We start from the raw sequence: 22016 nt of genomic DNA, 5'->3' as shown, positions 1-22016 counted from the left end.
GTAGTACTTTCATATCATCATGTCTTTCACGTGCTTTTTGGTTTTTTCTGGAGCTCATACATCCCTTCTGTTTTGATCCTGCAAATTCCGACCTGTCTTTCAGCACTCAGGGCAATCGTCATTGTCTTTGCGAAACTTCTTCATGCCACCGAGGTATATTAGTCATTCCAGCCTTTGTGTTATTGGTAACTTTGATACATTTTTATATTACTCTTTATTGTTCTGGAGTATCCTTACCTTTGCTTGTCCCTCTGCCCAGAATGCCTTCCCCCTAAATACTTGCATGGTTCTTTCTCTTACTTCATTCTGGTTTCTGTTCATATGTTACCTTCCCTGATTTCCTTACTTTAAAGAGCATTTCCTGACACTTTCTATCATTTGCTTTATTTTTCTTCTGTAATTCTAATTACTGCCTGACATTTAATTACTTATCTGTGTGTTTATATGTTGATTGTCTCTTACCAGTTGACTGAATTAAAGTTCCATGAGGGAATGGACTCCTTTTGTTCCTTCTTGTATTCCCATACCTAGAATAGACTGGCACGTAATAGGCACCTGGGAAGTATTGGTTAAATGATGAAATCAATGAGTAGTTGCCTTCCCCATTAGCCTCATAATTTATTCTTATAGTCATTAGTGCATCTGGTCCATATATACTCACTCAGTAAACATACGATGAATGAGTGAAGGCATAATTCAGCATTAAATGCCAGAGGGCTCAGTTGGTACCAGCGGAAAGGAGATTCTTCTTGTTGAGGCTAATTCATTCTAAAAGAAAAACTCATTTGGGATCTGAAAAAAGTCTGTAAGCCAGATTCTCCTCTCCTAATTAGCTCTGAAAATCCAGCCTTTTACATTTCTAATGTTGATGCAGTTTCAGGTTTTTGAAAAGCACTCATGTTTGCCATTTCAGTATTTTGTAATAGAGAAATAAGAATAATATATGTGAAGTAATTGTAGAAGAATACAAAATTTATTTTAGTGCCTGAGTAGTGAGTGGATCCTAATTGTATTGACTTTAGACTAATGAGAGATTGTAAAGTCTGTGTAAATATTTATTATGGTTTAGAGTTGAAAGGTATCCTGGAACATTTGAGCCGACTTTCTTGTACTGCTGAATAGATGAGGCCAGAGATGTAAATGACTTGCCCAAGGTCACAGAATTTGTTAGTGGTAGAGGTAGAATTACCGTCAGTTTTCTTTTATAAAACTAAGGATTGCGAGGGTGTAGGTAACGGACACGCTCATACATAGTTTGCAGACTTGTAAATGGCTGCAGATATTCTTGCTGGCAGTGTAGTGTCATGGATCAAACATTTAAATGTGTATACCTTTTTAGAAGCAGTTCCTAAAGAAAACGTCAAATATGTGTGCCAAAATAAATGTACGATATCATTCGTCGCTTTGTTTAACATAAGACCAAAAAAATTGGAAATGAGTTAAATTATTAAATAATAGCCCGTTTATTAAGCACCTTTAATTTCTAGTGTGACAACTCATTAAAAGTTTATTTTGTATTATGTTTCAGTCCTTATACAGTGGTTCTAAAGAGAAATAGAAGATTCAGTCATTGCCTTAAAGGAGCATCCTTGCTGGCCTACAGACCAGCAAACTGTCAGTTACAGTTTGAGATGAAATAAGGATAGAAATGAAAAATAAGTATCTAGAAACTTCTGTGGTTCTACAGAGTAATTTTATGTTGGTTGAATCTGATGATAAAAAATTTGGTCTTATATTTTGATTTATTTATTTATTTTTATTTTTTGGTGGGAAGGTAATTAGGTTTATTTGTTTATTTTAACGGAAGTACTGGGGATTGAACCCAGGACCTAATACATACTAAGCATGCACTCTACCGCTGAGCTGTACCCTCCCCCTTGGTCTTATATTTTGAATGGTTTCTTTACTTCTTTTTTTCCCCAGTAATTTGTCTTTATTGTAGATTACAGAAGAATCGGTAAAGGCAAATTGAGGGAAAAAATCTTTGTGCACAGATAGTGCCTTCAACCACAGATAGTTTGAGGAACACTGCTTTCTGGAGAGCTGCATATACCTGGGAAAAGTTAAATAGTAGAAAAGAGTAGATGAGGGAATTTCTTAGAATTCGGTATTGAATGTAGTGCCTTGTTGGAATAGACCCTTCTTAAATGTTAGTGATTTTATGCTATGAACATTTTAAAAGTTTAAAAGTGAGTCACCATTTTTTTAAGCTACACTTATCTACCATTAGCATGTGAAATCATGATTCTGCACCACTTTGGATAAGTATTAATTCTGTTTTGAGTTCTTAAATTTTCTTGATGCTAAAGGAGTTTTTCTTTTTTTCTAAACATCTTTAGCTTGTGGGTTTTGAAAGGCTTGTGATTTGTTTCCCATCATTGAACTATGCTGGCACTAGTGGTTTAGGAACCACACTTTGAGAAACACTATTCTAAGGTTTCATTAAATCATTAGGTCTTAACATTTTTTTGGTCATAGATGCCTTTGAGAATTTGGGGAAAGCTATGGACAGACTCAATGGAAAATACATGTATATTTGCATACAGTTTGCTTACAATTTCAGAGAGGATTTAATCTTATCACTGAGAAGAACCTCACAAGAAGGAAGGGTTAAAATGTGTGAATTTCAGTGCTAATCTGTTTGTAGGTAAACTGGATGTGACCAATGCATTTTGAACCTTTATAACTTTCTGTGACATTTCTTACCATTTTCCTTATTATTATAGAGTGGACTACATAGAAACACTGATTTCTCTGTAAGTAACAAATTTGATTTTGAGATGTTTGTGAATGTTCTCTCTCTTTTTTTTTTTAAAAAACCACTATACCTTCCACATTTCTGGTAGAATTACCTTCACACATTAACTACAGAACACATTAAATCTTTGGGCTTAAACACATGGATTAACTATAAAATGAAAATGTTATGTGGCATCTTAATAGTGAATTACAGTTTAAAAAGGAATGTTTATTTTATTAGGACACTGGTAGAGAAGAATAAAGATGTTATTTCAATTAAGAGAGACTCATCAAGGAAATCCATTTAGATTAGAATAGGCATTTTAGCAGAACAAACATATGTCCGTACTAGGTAGCTCAGTGACTACATAAGAAAAGAGGCGTAATCACCCTCTTCCGTTTGGTTTTATAAGGCATAATGACACATACTTTGAGGTATTCTCTTCATTGCTACCATATAAGGTGTATTTTCAGACTTTTGGGTAAAGCTGATTACAGTTTGACTCATAAGCTAAAAAATAAGGCACATAGTTAAAGTAACCAGTGCTCATATGAATCAGAATTTTACCAACATACAGAGACATCAGTGATTGCTGGGTTTTTTTCACCATTCTAACCTACAGAAAGCCAAGTCATTTTCTTTCACAGAAAAAGATGTTAAAATGAATTCAAAGTAGCCTCATTTTAAAGGAGCACGTTCACATTAGACATCCAGGCCTGAGACTGACATTTTGTATGTAGTTGAGGTGTATTATTGGCTGGTCGAGGCACTAACATATAACCATAATAACCATATACAGTGCAAGACAGAACACCTTTAATGTAGGGCAGACTGATAAGCACTGGAGTGGTAGTAAATAAGTTGAGATGTGGAAAAAAAGCTTTAAAGGCTATGGCTGAAAAAAATAGTTCTTCTTAGATGTTCTTCTGCTCGCGTTAGTGGCTGAAAACTGACCATTTTTGTTTATTTGTGATATTTCTTAGTGATTGAGTAGCATTCATCGCTGGGCAGGAAAGCAAGTTCTGTGAGTCCTTTCTTTTGGAGTAACGCTCAAATAGTTTTAGGCATTTTGGGGGGGTAGTGGTGCAAAAAATCACATTATTTTATTATTATTATTATTATTATTATTATTATTATTATTATTGTTATTGTTATTGTTATTGTTGTTATTATTTTGTTATTATTTCCCAGACAGTATTCTGGGAAATATGTGGGAGATAAACAGCTAGATATCTGGATTCAAATTTTTTATTCTACAGTAGGTACTACTAGTAGGTACTAAAATATGTTTTAAATCAAAATTAAAGATAGTCTATTAATTAGGAATTTTTTAAAAATAAGATTTGTCTCTGTGCTTTCCTCTGCCTCAAGAAGATCCTGTTGGTCAGATTGGTATAGTGTTTTTAGTAAATGTATTTCTCCAAATTTTGGTAATGGCACTGTTAGAAAAACAATAGCTTTTATTTTCCCATGGTTTAGTTCCCATGGTTTTCGGACATGGGAAATTTCTGTTAGTGTCTCTTTCTGTAGCTGTCATATTTATGTGTTCCTTTTTTACATTTACTAAGCCTGATGGCATTCCTGTCATACCCATGGTGTCAGGGTCACACATTTCCAAACATTCCACATTTGTTGAAAATATGCAGAAGGGTGAAAACTGGCATGTTGGCAGTGGCTCATTATATAGGTACCTGTCTCCTGCTTGTTACCCATAGCATGTAATAATGTAATTACTGAAGTGCATTTCTTTTGAACCAGCATAAATTGTTCTCAGTAAGCATCTACTAAAGTGTTATCTATATTATAAAATGATCTCTGTAATATTCTTAGGCACATATATTTTCAATAGATCATTTCTATTGCTAGCACCTATTTTCTGAGGTTTGTAACTAATGGCTTATTTCCAAGGAAAGACAAATAGAGGTTTTTGTGTGCATATTGAGAATTCCCTATGGTTTGGAAGGATACATTTCATTAGAGAATTCTAAGACAGTGTTGGAGTCACTGCTATGGCTAAACATTTTGCCTCTTTATGAAAAAGTTTCGGGCAATATAGCAGCTGTATTAGATGTTCATTTTATAGAGGAATCTTAGACAGACTTATTTAAAATGATATCTGCCATATTGGGTACTAACTTTTAAAAGCGAAAGCTCTATGATGCTTTCATTGATTTTGTTTGGGTTTTTTTTGCTGTGAATTCAATGATTGGTTTGCTTCTGTGATGTACTCTTAAGATGTAATAGCTTTGGGGAAGGATTAGTGTAACAGTTATGTCTGTAACTCCTTATGAATCCCAAGAGGTGTGCTTCTTTGTGGATAAGACAGGTTTTCTCTTTAGTGCATCTTTGAGATCCTTGTCTAAGTGGTATGCCATCTTGAGATACTAATATTTTATTTTCAGTGTAGTTTTATAAAGACATAGAGCTACTTTCCTTTTTTGTTAAAAAGTTTTAAGAAATACTTTTGGAACCACACATTTGTATGGAGGCTAAGTGTTTGGGAGAAGTTTAGCTATAAATTTTATTGGAGTACGTTAAGTTAATGACATGTTTAATGACATATATAAGTATTACTGTAAATTAATTAGCTCTAAATTATAGTTATTAATTATAGTCATTTAGGTTATTTTAGTTATTCAAATCAAAGTATGAGATCTTCTTGCTTCTATAATTAGTTACTATTTTGATGTTTTGTTCAGTTTACATACTATTTTGTGCATGTGCACAGTGATATACAACACACCCAGAGATGAGGCCTGGACCCTGTACCTGGGACATCTCATGACCCTTTCTTCCCTCATGGCCTTGGTTCCCTATTCTGACCTCTATCCCAGTCCCCTCCTTTGTTCCCTTTGCTGTGTGTTCTCTTGTTATCTTTCCTTCTTGTCCTTTCCTGACCCTCAACTCAAGGCTTCTTCACAAGTATCACCTTATTGATTCTTACCGTTTGGCCATTTGGTACAGTGGCAACACGTAACTGCCCTGGGAAGTGGGGGTATGAGGCTACCATCCTGTGGGAATGGAGTTGGGGAAATTCAGACTTGAAAAGTGGTCAGCAGGGAAGGAGGACTTGGGAGCTGGGGTTGATTGTGTGCATACCAAGCTCTTTTGATAAGTGAGGAGAAGGTTTAGGCTCAGAGAAGCAGAGGGAGAAGAGGGGTGTATGGTCTTCCTTTAAGGAGGGAAGGGAAAAGCCAAGTCAGACCGGTCAGTTTGGAAGTTGTCTTCTCTGCCCCATATGTCCTTGCGGGAGATGTCCAGCCTGTGAGAACTGATGGTGTAGAGTGATAATACCAATGGCACTGAACATTTACTGTGCATTGTGTGCTATGTGTTGTGCCGGTGTTTTATTTAATCTGCTCAACAGCTCTGTGAGGCAGGTGGAGTCCTAGTCCCTATTTTCAAGGAGAGATAGTTGAAGCCTAGAGAGGCCTAGTAAATTCACGGCACACAATTGATAGAGGGCAGAGCGTAACGTGAAGTCACGTTTGTCTAACTTCCGAGCCTTTACTGGAAACTGTGTTCTTTCTTGCTGTGTGTAAGCAAGTTATTTAATCCCTTTGAAGATTTCTTCCCATCTGTAGAGCAGCATAAAGCTAACTGATAGTGGTAAAGGGTGGTAACAGGCCTCCCAGGATCCCTCACTTACTCTTGGTGCTCAGTACATAGTCCTAATAACTTTTTCTGTGTCATTTCTTTCTCAGGGAAGAAAAAGACTATGTGAGAGGAGATACTCATCTGAAATAACTGGAGAAAATTTACCTTTGGGTATTTCCTAGTCAAAGTAAGATGGGGGAAGCCCAAGTCTATGATACCATTTTCTCTTACATCCTCTCCGATCTCTCTCTGTCTGTCTGTCTCACACACGCACGCACACACACACACACACACACTCACATACACACACAGTCTGCGCATCCACTTACTGAAGACTGGACTTCCTTTTCAAGAGAAAACATCTTACAATCCGTAATTACAGATTAAAGGGTTAAAATGTATCCATAGGGGTGAGTTTTAGTCCCAAGTGCAGGTGATTGATATTAGATCCTTTCTTATCTAAGTTAATGGGGTGGCTCAGTAAAGATACCATTCTCTTGAAGAGCATACATTTTCCTTGTTTACCTTCATTTCTGCATCAGTAAACAGAAGCTCAGAGGTAGTTCCAACAGCTGCAGCCATGCCTGCTTGCAGCTTAAGTGAGACCACAAAGCAGTGTTTTTAAAGAAGCATACAGGCAGCTACAATTAAGTATATGAAAAATTGGACAACAGTACTGAAAAATATATTTAAAGATCAAAGGAGAAGCATTTGCTTGTGATTAGTTTGATTTATACTGAACCTGACCCAGGAGCCTCCCGTGACTGCTTCCTTCCTACACATTGGGCATTTATGAAATACACACACTTACAGCTGTCATATAATATATAAAGATTTGCTGATGACAGAAAGTTATTACTGCTTCAAACAAATGCAAGCTATTTAGACTTGCAAAAACAAAGGAGAAATGAACTATACAAATAATGAGTGACCTTGTAATCTTTCCTTTGCTGCTCACAACTCATAATAGTGCTACATCCTACCCAATTAAGGAGGAAAATTTATCTTTCTATTGAGTGGATGGCTGGAGGAAGTGGTTCTGGGGATAAATGAAGCTCATTGGACTATTTAGGGAGATGCCGTCTTTAACAAGTTTTAAATTTGTTTCTATGCATTGGGCCTTTCCCACTGGTGTTAGTTTAGGCTTTTCCTGTTCTCTAGTTTAAATCAAGTGAGTAGAAAGCCTGAGAATTGACTAATAAAGATGATTAAAGATTTAGAAAAGATGTTAATGTCAAAAACCCAAGACAATTAATATTACGAAGCTCAGGGGAAAAAAAACTACACAAAAAGGAGTTTGACGATTTAAATAACAAGAGAGATTTTTCATATGGTGATGGGCATTTTGTTTACATTTCTGATGATTGAGTAAAGGTTGAGAGGTTGAGAGTAAATAGAGTTAAGTTCTTCCTAACTGCCTGTTAGATAAAGTAACCAAGGGGAATTGTTACTTCTTTGGAGATCCTAGGAAAAATATATTAGCTAACTATCCAAAATGGATTTACTTTGTTCTGTTGGAAATATCGTTTAATTTTTGACCTAACTTAGGTCAGTTCAGCCTCATGATTAACTGAAGATTCTCATTTTCAGATTAGAATCTGTTTTTCTCTCTTTGGTGAATTAAGTATGTTTCTACTAGAATATAGAATTTAGAATGTTAAACTGATGGATGGATTTAGGACTAGATTACAGGATCATGGGATCAAGAGGAAAATAATTAAGATAGAACTTTATTACGTATATTTTAAAATACTGTGTAGGCAGATATATTTATTAAAATATGAAAGTAATGTGTGTGTGTTTGAGAGTAAAGAAAAAGTCTTTAAAAAATAATACCTACATTAAAACATTTTGGTAAAAATGTACTTATCTTAAAAGTTAACCATGTTAACCATTTTTAAGTGCACAATTCATTATTTGCATTAAGTATCTTTACCATGTTGTGCAACCGTTAGCACTATCCATTTCCAGAATTTTTTTCATCATCCCAAATGAAAATTCTGTATAAAATCTTTGGTTTTAAGTGTTAGAGAAATATCAGTTATTTTCTTTCTTTTTTGGGCCTAGTTTCACCTGTCTTCCTACAAACCAGTATTCAGTGTGAGCCACTTGTCCTTGTTGAATTCTGAGCTTGTCATTTGAATTAGAATGAATTAGAACTAGATTTCTTTTGATTTGTACTTGTTCCATGTTTCTGAGTATCTATTAAAATTATATCATCTTTTATTTTACTATCATATTATATATTTGTTTCCTTCTTTTGGAGCAATGAAATAGATACATGTTGAAGTTTAAGGGAGATCAAACTAAATGTTAATATGTAGAAAATTTCATAGAGAAGGAAAGAAAGATTGGGGATTAAAGACTGTGGTACACAAAGAAGTCTGACTGTCTCAGATGCAACTGGTTCCCTTCCACTCTTGCTAAGTGCCTGGAGCAGGAAGCACATCCAGCGTAGTAGATACCTGGGGCTGTGATCTGAAAGAGTTCAGTTCCCCAAACATTGGATATGGAGTGGATGCGACATGAAGGACGTTCAGGATGTTCAGTACATCCTCCTTCTGTATTACTCTTTGTGCTCAAACGAAAATACAGTTGTTTAAAGAGTTTTAAAAATTATTTTAAAAAGAATATTAAATACCCTGTTCAGATTATCTTCTTTTTTCCTGCTCAAATGTAATTTTCTTGGCTACTTCTCTTCTGCATTTGTAACAGTCATGCACTACTGTTACACAGTAGAGAAATGGAGAAATTATCAGAGCTCCTTTCTCAGACAATTATTGTAGATTTTTAGAAAGCAAATAAGAATTTAAGACAATAAATATTAAAGTCATTTGAATTTTTATTGACCTGTTAACCAAGATAATTTGTGTTACTTTAATAGTATATTAATATACCTTTATGTCTGTATAACAGAAGTATGATTTTCATCTGTGTTTATTCTTTGTTTTTTAGAGAGTGACAGTCCTAATGAAATCTATTTTTTACAGCTGAAAGACGGCGGCAAAGCATCCCAGGCAAATGTAAGAATAGGTGATGTGGTTCTCAGCATTGACGGAATAAGTGCGCATGGAATGACTCATCTTGAAGCCCAGAACAAGATTAAGGGTTGTACAGGCTCTTTGAATATGACCCTGCAAAGGTAAATTGCTTTTTGTTTGGCTCTGAGAGAGAAAACAACACTGAGGAATGTGTTTTTGTGTATCTGATTCATGGTGTTAACTAAAAAGCAGTTTCTACTGCCATTGTTTCAGGTAGATGAATAAAAAATATAATGGCTTTTAAATTGGGTAATTGAGCAGTGTAAGAATTGGTGATAGCTTTGGATTATACAGCATGTATTCACATACACACAAAAATTGTGTGTATTGTTTCAGGGAATTTAAGAATTCCTGAAATTTCTCAATGGATTGCAGGCTAGGAATTCTTATAGCGTAAAACTCTTGGCCTTAATATTCTGGGCAATATACTAGAGGGTATTTTTTTAAGGTATGATTTTTTTTTAATGTCTTTTGCCTCTTTTTCTCCTGGGTAGAAAAATAAAATTTTAATATATGCATTTGAAGTCCAGATTTTCTGAATTTAGTTTGGCTTCAGTTTTAAAATAGCTAATTATCACATTGGTTATACTATATCAGGTCTTTTCAGTATCCCAACATATGAACTATATTGATAGCACCTGGATTTCTTGTTAAAAATACTGATAGGAATCAGAATATCTGGAAGTAAGGGCCAAGAATTATATTTTGATAAATTGTCTGTGGTTATTATGAAATATAAAGATTGAACCACTATGGTGTCTTGGGTTGAGGGGAAGGGAGGAGAAAGAGGGAATAGAGGGAGCATGATTGAATGATGGCTCTGAACCTTTAAGTTTATAAGGAGGGTAGCTATCATTTACCAGGTGGTTATGGAGGATTTTAAGCAAGACTTGCTTTTTATGATTACAGAAGTGTTCTCTGTTCTATAAACTTTGGAAAGCACTATTTTCCTCTGAAACATCTTATAGTCTTCCATAAATTATTGTGTGTGTTATAAATCTTTAAGAGAGGAGTAATGTATGTGGTACTTTCCAAACATTTTTAGCTATGAAACCTTTTTTTCTTGGAGTCTCTCCTGGGACTATTTAGAGGATATAAACAAAATAAATTATATGTACTTGTCCGGAGCAGTATCAGTTGGGTCTTAGGACAGAGTAGGAAACATTTTTGTGAACTTAGACTTACAGATTTACTTTGATGTATCATGACTTTCTGACCAGTTCCCCTTTGGAGAAATTTGTGTGTGTATGGTGAGTATGTGTGAGTGTGTATATGTGTGTGCGTGTGAAATTTCTTTCAATGGACCATTGAATCAAAGATCATGTATATTTAAATTTGGAAAGATATTAGCTATACATTGTATTATTTTTTACTGTTTGTTTATAAACTGAAGTATAGTCAGGCTACAATGTTGTGTCAATTTCTGGTGTATAGCATAACGTTTCAGTCATCCATATACATACATATATTCCTTTTTGTATTCTTTTTCATTATAGGTTACTACAAGATATTGAATAGTGTTCCCTGTGCAATGCAGAAGGAACTTGTTGTTTTATCTACTTTATATATAGTAGTTAGTATCTGCAATAGCTATATATTTTAAAACATATAAAAGTAATCAATGAGAAAAAAAAACCTTGCTAAAAAGTTCCATTTTGATAGTATCCTTTCATTCTATATATTGAGACATGTAACACAAAAATTGTTACTAGTTAAATGAAGGTAGTCATTTTTGTTGATAGGCATTTTTGCTAAGTATGAATTCTGAAAGGGATCCAAGAAGTCAAGAAGCTTAACTCGTCTAAGATATCAGCAAAACAAACACAGATGATGTTGAGCTGTTTCTCAAATTCGATACGGAAAGTTTATGTAGGGTGTAAGCTTTTTTTCTGGGCTGTGTGTCATTTCTTTCATAGTAGCTTACTTGTTTTCACATTGTGCTCCTTATTTTATGATCCAGGACTCAGTATCTTATTTTCTATTGAAAACACTTCTGGGTTCCTAAAGAGTAGATGAAAACCAGATGTTACCCTGTTTGAATGCATTTCTAATTTAAGTCATCTGCTACTGACTCGAGAAGTGTCTTTGAAGCTACTTAAATACAAAATTATAAACATTTGGAGATACTACTTAATCTTGTCTTCTTATTTCTGAATATGGATACTCAAGAGACCCAAAATATGAGGGAGAATTTTAGAGTCCTGTTGTCATTTATTGTTACTCTTCTCCAGTTTTTGAACACTTCTTTTGTTAGGTGATGTCAGCCTGAAAGAGAATTGCATTTGTGAGAATTCACGGTATGACATAGGCGTTGCTACTGAAGAAATGCTTTTTGCCTTTTATGGAAAAAATAAAACATTGAACAATTATCTTCAATTCTTCCCTATACGAAGGCCATTCTCTTCTTAAGTCCTCTCTCTTTCTCATATCAAAGCAAATATTTTTACTCCCACTCATTTCTGAGTTTGAACAACAGCATCCTTAATTGGCCTCCAGTCATCTTACCCTCTTTACCCCACCTCTCACCAACCAGACTGTTCAGCATTCTCCTTCCAAACTGAGTGAACTACAACAGGACTTTCTCTGTGTAACTTTTTCTTCATATACATGTAGTTTTCTTCATGAATAACTAGTACTTTCCTTCATAGACTTGTCTTAGTCCAGTTTCCCGAGAAGCAGGACCTGAGATGGGATTCACATACAATTGATAGATCAAGAGAGATCTTTCAAATGTTACTTTCAAGGGAGTGAGTGAAGCAGGATTGGGAAGAAGAAACTGAGGTGAGCAGGGTTGTGGTTTCAGGGGATGTTTCGCCTTAGCTTCACCCAGGAGGGAACTTGGCAACAAAATTGTACCATTGAGTCTGTCTTACCTCGAGGCAAAGGAACTGGGCTTTTGTCCCCCTTCCTACGTTCCTTAGTCTTTGGCCACCAGCTATCCTGGAAATACATGTGTGTGTGTATGTGTGTGTATGTGCGCATGCACACGTGCATGTGCAGGGGAAGGCTAGGAGGTAGCTTCTGCTGCTTCCACAGCAGAAGTTGCTGGTGTGAACCATTAGCAGCAATACAGGGAGCACCTTGAGGATGGATGTGCCAAGCCAGTAGAAGAGTTCTAGGGGACCCAGACTGGGTACCCACAGTATGTGCTGTGAGATTCCATCCAGACTGGAGTCCCTTGCTCAGAGGAGCAGACTCTCTGCGACCAAGGCCCACTCAGATTGTCCTCCACAGATTATCGCTGCTCATCAGTGAATACCATATTTCTGTTTTTAAGATACCTTACTGTCCCTCACATGCCTTTTTGTCCTCTTATGAAAATCTGCTTCATCTGGAACGCCTACCCACCTCTTCACTGCCAGTTCGTGCCTCCATTCCGCAAACTCCTCATCATCTACCCATAGTCTTTCCTTACCCATTTTCCCCCTTTGAACTCTTATGACAAGTTTATACTATTCAGCTCAGCATTTAATTATACACTAGGTATAACTAGGAATAATAAGGCAGATTCCATGAGTCATATACAAATAAACCTAATTAGTTAATAATCATACCTAATACTGCCTATGTAGTTAACTAATTACTTCATGTATATTAGCTCTGTTTCACCAGCTAGACTCCTTGAAAGCAAAGACCATGTTTTTTTGTACTATTTATATTTGACAACATCTTGTATAGTCTTGTGTTTTTAGTGTCCAATAAATGTTCGATGGGCACCAGCATTATTTCTCAGACTTGGCATCACTGATTTATTCCACAAATATTTTTTGAGCTATTACTGTGTCAGGCACTGTTGTAGGTGCTGGGGACACAAAAGTGAGCAAAACAGACAAAATCCCTGCCCTCCTGGTGCTGACCTTTTAGTGAGCAGAGACAGATAATACACAAGTAAAAGCGTATGGTATGTCACATGGTGATAAGTGCTATAGGGAAAAATAAAGCATCTAAGGGCCATAGAGAATGCAGGGGTAGGAGACAGCAATTTAAGGTAGAGTGGTGGGGAAAGACTCAGTGAGAAGGTTGCTGGATCCCTGGGTCCCGAGTGTCCCAGGCGGAGGGAAGAGCTGGTGCAGTGGCCCCGTTGGGAAGACCAGTGTGCCTGGAGCAGAGTGAGTGAAGGCAGAGGGGTAAGAAGTGAGGTCAGAGAGGGAGGGAGCAGGGAGTGGGTAGGGAAGGGACAGAACTTGTAGAGCCTTGTGGGGCACTGTAATGTTTGTAATAAAATTTAAGTTTTCCTGGGCCTATAAAAAGTTGTGAGAACACCTTGGAGCGTTGTAGCTGCTTGGCCAGATCTACGGTAGGATTTGGGAGAGAAAAGACATCATTATTGGAAAGAGGGGCTAAAGGAGGAGCAGGCCAAGCCGCTCCCTAGTCTTTCTTTCTCATAGGATTAATCTCAGTTTAAGAAATAATTTAGGTTTCATCATTTTTAGTAAATTCTTTTTTTTTTGTATATTCATTTTTTATTGAAGTATAGTCTTGCTAGCGGTGCACTGCCTTTTCCTTCTAGTAGAAGTACTGGGTGATTACCACTTCTGCTCATCTCCACCCAGGAATCCCCAGGGGGAGACTATAAGAGAAAACCCATCCTTGTTTTTGAAATGAAAGTTACCAGCAATTTTGTTTTGTGAAATTGTTTTGGTATTAAGTACTATTGTTATATGTCTGTTCATTAAATATGTATATTTAATTGATCTCTTCTTTAAGCCCAACCTCAATATCCTAAAGTAGGATTTAAGTAAGAAAAAGTAAAATAAAGAGACTTGCTTGAGTAGGGTTATTTTGTACTGTTTTTCCTATCTAGTCTAATTTGGGGCTTTTGTAATAAAGCAAACACACTATCTCTCATTGATATCCTAAAAAATAAAAGACTTGTATCATTGAATCCTAGCATCTAATGAATATAGAAGTGTGGAAGTTTTCATTTTGATTTGTCTTTTATCCTTGGAAAGGATGGGAAAGCATTTTTTTTCCCCCTGAAACTGGCACTGATTCTAAGTATACTACAACTGGACACTGAAAAATTCTATTTGAAATTATTTTTCCTTTTGGGAGAATTAGGCAGATAGTAGTGTGCTTATTTTTAAATATCATTTGCATTTTGCCTATGCTTTTGATCCAAGTCAAAGTGGATCATTTAAAAAGTTGCATTATTTCAGCTAATAAGAGAAGAAAACTACTTTCTAAAGCTTTGATGTCTTGTAGCTCTATTAATTATCTTAGAGTTGGATCTGTGAATAAGATTTTTGACTTTCATTTTATTTCAGTAATTCTCTGAATAACGTAGATAAACCTGCTAGTAACTTACTGTATGAATTGGGGTAAGTCACTAAACTTCCAGGCCTTCATTTTCCTGACTGTAAAACGAGGTTAGGACTAATTTCTTAGTTGCCTTAAATTCTGGTTCTCTTGTTGTGGTTTTTCAGCTGTAAATGGATAAGTTCCCTAGAGCTTGCTGTTAGATCAGACTAACTTAAGTCTGCTTGTTTTGGCTTTGAGAATCAGGAAATTTGACTTTTTTCATTGGAGTTATCTTAAACTGTGCCAGGTTAGCAGAGTGACTTGTACTACTCTGCCGACTTTAAGGTGAAAGGTCGGTCAGAATGATATTCAAACAAAACTTAATCATTAAAAAATACTTTATATATTTGTCCTTATTTAATATTTTTAAATTAATCCTCTCAGAATCACAGGGACGATGTGTAATTTTTCTAATCTTTCTTGTTTTTTGCATTATTGGTAGTGGCATGTCTGTGTTTTTTTTAATTTTTTTGGTTCCTTAAACTTCATTTAGTGTATAACTTGTTATGATTGGAAGTGAAAGATATAGAAGGATTGAGTTTTGAAAAATATTGATGTACTCTCTTTCAGCCTCCTGCTTCTTCCTCATCCTTGAAGCTACAAAAAAAAAAAAAATTGTCAGAGGTCCAGTAACTACAACTAATGAATGACAGAGTGGAATAATTTAATAGGCACTTTGAGTTACAAGAAAAAAGAAAAAGTAGCTGTTGTACCAGACTGAAGCTATTAGGCATCTTTTGTTTCATTTTAATGGATTGCTTAACATCCTATGACTGTTAACTTTAATGGGTTCAACTCTCTTTTTTCACTAATATCATAGAGGCAAGATTTCAGAAAGTTTTTATTTTTTTAATCGGAGGTTTTGGTTCTCTATCTGGGATGCTTCTTTTCATGTGAATTAAAAGACATTTAGTTTGATTATCTTTTCTTTTAATTGGAGTTTCACATTATCCCACCTCTGGTTCCTTTTTTCCCTTTGGTATTTCATATGCTTTTTGAATGTCTTTTCTGCAATTTAGGTTTTATTGGTTTTTCTTGTTTGTTTTTTGCTTGTTTGTGTTGGTTTTAATCTTGTTTTTTAATTCTTTGTTTGGAGGATAACTTTTTCAGAAGGACTGTCTGATTAATCTACCCTCCTCCTCATCATTAAAATTAGAAGTGCTGCTTAGGAAGAAAGTGGAAGAGGACAAGCACACATTGACATCTCTTTAGTGCAAGTCTTTTTTTTTTTTAATAAGAGTGTAGTTGATTTATAATATGTTAGTTCCTGGTATACAGCATAGTCATTCAGTTGTATGTATATATGTGTGTGTGTCTGTGTGTGTATTTATATTCAAACAGCACTTTTTCATATTCTTTTTCCTTATAGGTTACTACAAGATATTGAATATAGTTCCCTATGGTATACAGTAGAAACTTGTTGTTTATCTATTTTATATATACTATTTAGTATCTGCAAATCTCGAACTCCCAATTTATCTCTTCCTTCCCCCTTCCCCCTCTGGTAACCGGAAGTCTGTTTTCTGTGTCTGTAAGTCTGTTTCTGTTTCATAAATAAGTTCATTTGTGTTTTTTAGATTCCACATAGAAGTGATATCATATGATATTTGTCTTTCTCTGTCTGACTTACTTCACTTAGTATGATAATCTCTAGGTCCATTTGTGTTGCTGCAAATGGCATTATTTCATTCTTTTTTATGGCTGAGTAGTTTTTGTGCAGGTCTTTTCACATATCTCACTTAATCCTTTTATCAGTCCATTGAGGAAGCAGTTAACATACCCATTTTCTGGATGATTATTTTATGGCTTTGAGAGTTTATGTGACTTGCCTAACAAACCCAGATCAGTTCAAAGACTGCCCTCCCCTCTTTCTTTGCTGTAACAAGGGCCTTGGTGACTATAGTCTCATAATAAAATTTGGTAAGACAGGATAGTAATTTAATAGGAGTTACTCCTTGATTCTTTTACTTTTAAGCAACAGCATCTCTTTTCATTTTCACTCTCACCTTTCAGTATTCCATAATAAATATTATACCTAAATTATTTTCTGTGTGCTTCATAGACCTTATATATTAGAATAAAAGTAAAAGAAAATAAGGAGGCTCAATAGATGAGTGGGCTGCTAGGTAGAAGCATTCATTTGGATACTGTCTTGTATATATGGTTGCTTGTCCTAAATCAAAATGTCATTTTTAATTCCCCCCCCCAAGTTTATAAGCTTGTTGACTATAGTATTTGCTAGCTTATTTCTGTTTTAAAGTTAGAAAACTTTTTTCTTCAGATGGCTCTGTCTGTGCATTCCATGAGTAACTAAGGATTCACAAATTTTAAAAAAGTATGTTTTTAAGACTTCTTACTCAATATGACGCTGACTGGAAAAGATGCTGAAACTGCCTATCAGCAGACCTACAAGGGAAGTATTTATCTTTTATCTCTTCTTCTTCAATTCACTAGGGATAAAGACTGCTGAAAACGAACTTGAAGACTCAAATTAGTGCATCATTTTTGATAGTCTGTAGCAACTTGGCAATAGCAGATTTGGTAAATATGGGTTTGTCAGAGTATTTTGCATTTTGAAATTCTTGCCTTTGAACTTTACATCTTGAAAGTACAGTTTGTTTTTTTTTTTTAACATTAGAGTCTTATTGATTTATCTGAAGGAAAAAATATTTCATTCTGTAATCCTTTGAGTTAAAATAATCCTAGAGAATAATACATTTAAACACCTGTTTAATTTTGAAGCTTTAATGTAAATCCTTAATATGTAGAATATTTTTGTATGTGTATAATTTTTAAATAGGCCATGGAATAGAGATATAAAGAAGGAGATTGGTAGTAAAACTGGCTTTGAAATTAGGACAACTTGGTACAAACCTTGGTTCCACCACTTCCTAGCTGTGTGACCTTAGGCACGTTATATAACTGAGTTTGTTAGCCATTTGTAAGTGGGCAAAGTAATAACTCCCTTCTAGGGCTATTATAAAGGTTAGATGAAATAATAAATGTAAAAAACCTAGGACATAATGTAGATAAGTTTTCTCTCCTTTCTTCCTGTTTCTCTCTTCAGTATAAGTGAGTGTCAATACAGTGTCCATTGTAAAGTTACTTCTAGGAGATTGTATTTATTTTGTTTCTTAGCAACAAAATGGGTGTGACTGGAGGGAAATAGGGAGAAAATGAGAGGGCCGTCTGGTAGGTAGTTATCTTTGAAAGTCAGAAAGATGATGATTCAAGTGTTAGAAGAAAGGATTGTTTATAGTCAAGTGAGTGGTTTTTGATCATACAATTGTAATTAAAGCTTTTTTAAAGCATGCAGTGGATACAGATATTATGCTTAGTGCTAGCTAACTACTGCCTTCGTTCAAGAACTATCTCAACCAATAATTTATGGCAGAGAAGAGAAACCGGTATGCCCCTAGTCTTGTTTATTCTGCTAATTCCTCTTGTTCTCTTTAGAGGAACAATGCAGATATAGTTCTCTCTTACTCTGGGTTAAGCCAGAAAGACAAACAACAAAAAAAAGTTTTTTCTGTCACTCTCCCGTCCAAATTCATGTGTATTCCCTTTAATTTCCTGTGTGACATTAATATCAAGTTAAATTTCTAACTATTGGATTGTGTTTTTATGATACTTTTAGAAATAATTTTCTCTTGTAGCCTTTTATCAACACTGTCATTACTTAAGTTTAATTGGAAAATCTCATAATGTTCCAAATTTTTGAAAATTGGACTTCTTCAGATTTACCTTATGACCAGGTGCCATAAGGGGTGGATATAAAGAGAATGATTTATTTATTTATTTTTAATTTAAAAAAAAACCTTTTTTGGGGGGTAGGTGCTTAGGTTTATTATTTATTTTTAGTGAAGGTACTAGGGATTGAAACAGGACCTCGTGCATGCTAAGTGCGCACTCTACCACTGCTCTACCCTTCCCCACTAAGAGAGTGATTTATGATTGGGATATTTATTGAGATAGGGAGAGACAGAAACTGCTACAGAGGTTCAAAGAGGGCAAGATCCTTTTCAGATGGAAAGGCTTCTTATAGGTGCTGAATCTTGGGCTTGGCTTTGATGAGAAGACTGTCTCAGATGGGGGCGGCCAGTCCCCAAGGATCTGTTCAGACGAGCATGCTAACCATCAAAAGTGGAGATAAGAATGAAAGGAAAGTTAGGTTTGAATAATGCTTTGCAGAGTCTTAGACACTGAGATGTTGAAAGTTTTGATCAGAAAAGTGACATTTTCAGGAAAGTGTTTAATGAGACTGCTTGGAGGAAGGTAGACACCAGAGGCAGGGAGACCAGTTTGACAAGGATTGCAGTAACGTGGGGCTTGAGGGCCTGAAATGGAAAGCAGAGGAGAAATGGGAGGAATTAGAATCTGTGAACAGTAATTCTAAAGGCCACAGTAATGGTGTGAATATGAGGAAAGAGGGAAGAGCCAAAGAAGGCTCATGTTTTCAGCCTGCTGGACCCGGGCTCCATTCTCCTGTCACCTTCTCCCGGCTCCTTGACTCCCTGGAGCCATGGTTCTGCTCTGCTTTACACTAGAGTGTCTCACAGATTCCTCAACCTCAGTATGGTCAGAACTGAGCTCTCCACCTTGTCTCACCAGTTTGCATCTCCAGCTGCACTTATCTTGTTGAAGCGCCCACCACCCACCCTGTTACCCAGATGAGGAGGACTCATTCCTTGTCTGAACCTCCCACATTCATCTCTAACCACCTGTTAGTACACTTTGTATGTATCTCAAACCAGACTATGAATAGAATAGAATAAAGTAGCCAGGCCTCAGGGTATGGAGGTGGGGAAGCGTAGCTCCTAGTAATAATGGGAGTAATGTGTAAGATCCTTTTGTTGGACAAATGCTAATCGGACATTTACTGTGCTGGTTATTGGGGATGGAAAGGAAGCCCTCACACCTGCCCTCAAGGAGCGCACACTGTGGAGCCCTGGTTTCTAACCTTAAATAAGGACCTTGTTTTAATATCAAACATTTCCTGGGCAACCCTTCACCCACTACATTAAGATAATAATTGTATTTTAAGAAACTGCAGACTTCATACCTATTGTACTGCATTTTTAAATGAAGATTTTTTATATTTATGTACAAGAATTTACATTTATTTAAAAATCCAAACATATACATGATCTAAGCAGACTTTAAACAGTGTTTAGTATAGAAATGAATTCATGAATCATTTGTGACTGCTTCGAACTGTGTGCTTGTTACCTCCAGCTGCTTCAAGCATCCTTCACAAATTGGGAACCACTGGCCAAGAAACATTTTAAGCCATCTGAAAGTAGATCCATAGGTAAGATGAGACAGAGGAGAGAGAGTTTGAGGGTGGTCAGGGAAACAAGAAAGAAAGGCAGAGATCGCAGGGCAGCAATTGAAGGACGAGAGTAACCTGGGAAGATTCTCCTGGTCACATCTGCTTGTTAGTGGATTAAAAAGACCATGGTTCTACAACATTAGATTCTACCAAATTTACCTTCAATATCATTTTAAGAAAAAGCCTAATTTCAGAGTTTAAAATGAGAGGCATATGTCATATTTCCTAGTATAAAATGGAATAGCTGAGGAAGATGTAACATGCACGCTGAGTTAAATGGCCAGAATATCACACCCCGCTTTTGAAAGGAAGAAATAATACTCTGTTTTTACATACTCCAGAGCCTATCACTCCAGGGGACGTAGAAATACTCAATAAATAGTTACTGCCCTGAGTTGTAGAGACTGTTACTTTAAAAAATACAGTAATTTTTGCTATGTTTGCCTGATACATTTAGAAATAATTAAGAAGTTATTAGTGAGATTGAGTGACAAACTGGTCATTTTTGAGTGTTTGATGGCAGTAGTCTCCTCGGAATTTCAAATAAACCTTGTGTCCATGGCATTGAGAGCTTTTGAAAGAATTGAAATTCAAGTCATTCCCAACTGTTTCCAGTAACTGTTGTTGCTATTAAGGTCTCGAAGGCTGAAATAGCTTGGGCTTCATGTGATTTGGAAAGTAAACGGGAGTGATTGACTGTGCAGAACACAAGCGGCAGAGTATTTATACTGTTGAACTTTGCAGCTTATTTCTTCTTTCACATATCTTAAAGGCTGTGTTTTCATAATAAACCAGCTTTATAAATAGATTTCTAAATGGTACTAGTCCCAATAATTTCTTTTATCAAGTACTATCGCTATTAACAGTCTTTCTCTGAAATTTAAAACATATAAAAATAGCCTCTCATTCATCTATTTTTTGTATATATGAATTTTAGTTTCTTGTGTTATACAGCAAGAGTTCATTTTTGCATTACAATAAAAACCTATAGGTGATAGTCTTGAATTCAGTGACCTCTCTTAAAATTGAGTCTGCCTTTATCTTGACTGTTTTGGCTGACATTTATAGTATTGTTTTCCTGTGTAATTCACCCTATTACAATGAATATGAGGGACTTTCCAGATTCTTTTGTTTTACTGGAATTTTGTTACATGGACCGCGCTTTGAAATAATGGATTATTTATTAGTTCAGAATGTTTTTGTTATCCTGAGGATATGGGATATGTTTGGTTACTAAATTATTCTTAAAACTATGAAAAGTATTTTTGTATTTGAAAGATAAGCTGGTTAATTGCCTCCTTCAAACTAGGATTTTAATCTTTTTGACACACTGAAATATAGAGCAATGTCTCTTTTCCAGATTTTATGGATTCAATAGTGTTTGTGTAGATTTCTTTTTCTAATGAGAAACCTGTTTGTTTTAGTAAGGCAAAGAATTATCTCCAAGGCATCAAAGTGAATTTGTCCTTAATTGAAACTTTGCTGTGATGTTTTTGATTTTTACATGTAACTATTTACAGCTGAAATAATTTTATAATTATGCAGAAAAGAGTCCATTTTTATTTATACCTTTAAAGAGCTTATACTGGTTATAGCAATATTCATGTTTCCAAGGACTTTAGATAACAGTTTTTCTTCTCAGCTATCTGATGGGAAAAGTGTCAAAATTGCTAGGGATGGAATTTCAATCTTGTTTTTTTTAGCACGCAGTAGGAAATTAGTAAGTAAAGCATATTAAAGAAAAAGAAACTAGAATTTTAAATTCTTGTTCCAGCAATACACTGAGCCCGGAGCTTTATATACCTCAGTCATTGAATCTTCACAGCTGTTTGACAGTCTCCCTCTGCTTTACAAGAAAGTGAAGCAAGTGCTTCAAAGTCACACAACTTGTAACTAAGGCAGAAGTCAAGCTCAGATCTGTTTCCCTCTTACTGTAATGATTTTTCGATAACATCACACTGTCTCTTTAAACAAAGGAATTTTAAATATATTTTTATTGTACAGT

General features: G+C 35.5%; 1 protein-coding gene across 13 annotated transcripts in view; it reads left to right on the top strand.

Annotated features, from left to right (window-relative positions):
- Nucleotides 1–22016, top strand: part of PDLIM5 (PDZ and LIM domain 5) — a 185413-nt gene that overhangs the window by 46292 nt on the left and 117105 nt on the right. For all 13 annotated transcript variants that reach the window (XM_074343691.1, XM_074343728.1, XM_074343686.1 and 10 more), the window contains one exon: nt 9328–9479. In XM_074343691.1, the coding sequence (XP_074199792.1) occupies nt 9328–9479 (152 nt within the window). The remainder of the gene's footprint in view (nt 1–9327; nt 9480–22016) is intronic.

This window comes from Camelus bactrianus, chromosome 2 (assembly GCF_048773025.1).
Source record: "Camelus bactrianus isolate YW-2024 breed Bactrian camel chromosome 2, ASM4877302v1, whole genome shotgun sequence".
NCBI lineage: Eukaryota > Metazoa > Chordata > Mammalia > Artiodactyla > Camelidae > Camelus > Camelus bactrianus.
The sequence above is the reverse complement of the archived record's forward strand: the minus strand, read 5'-3'. Positions and strand labels throughout refer to the sequence as shown.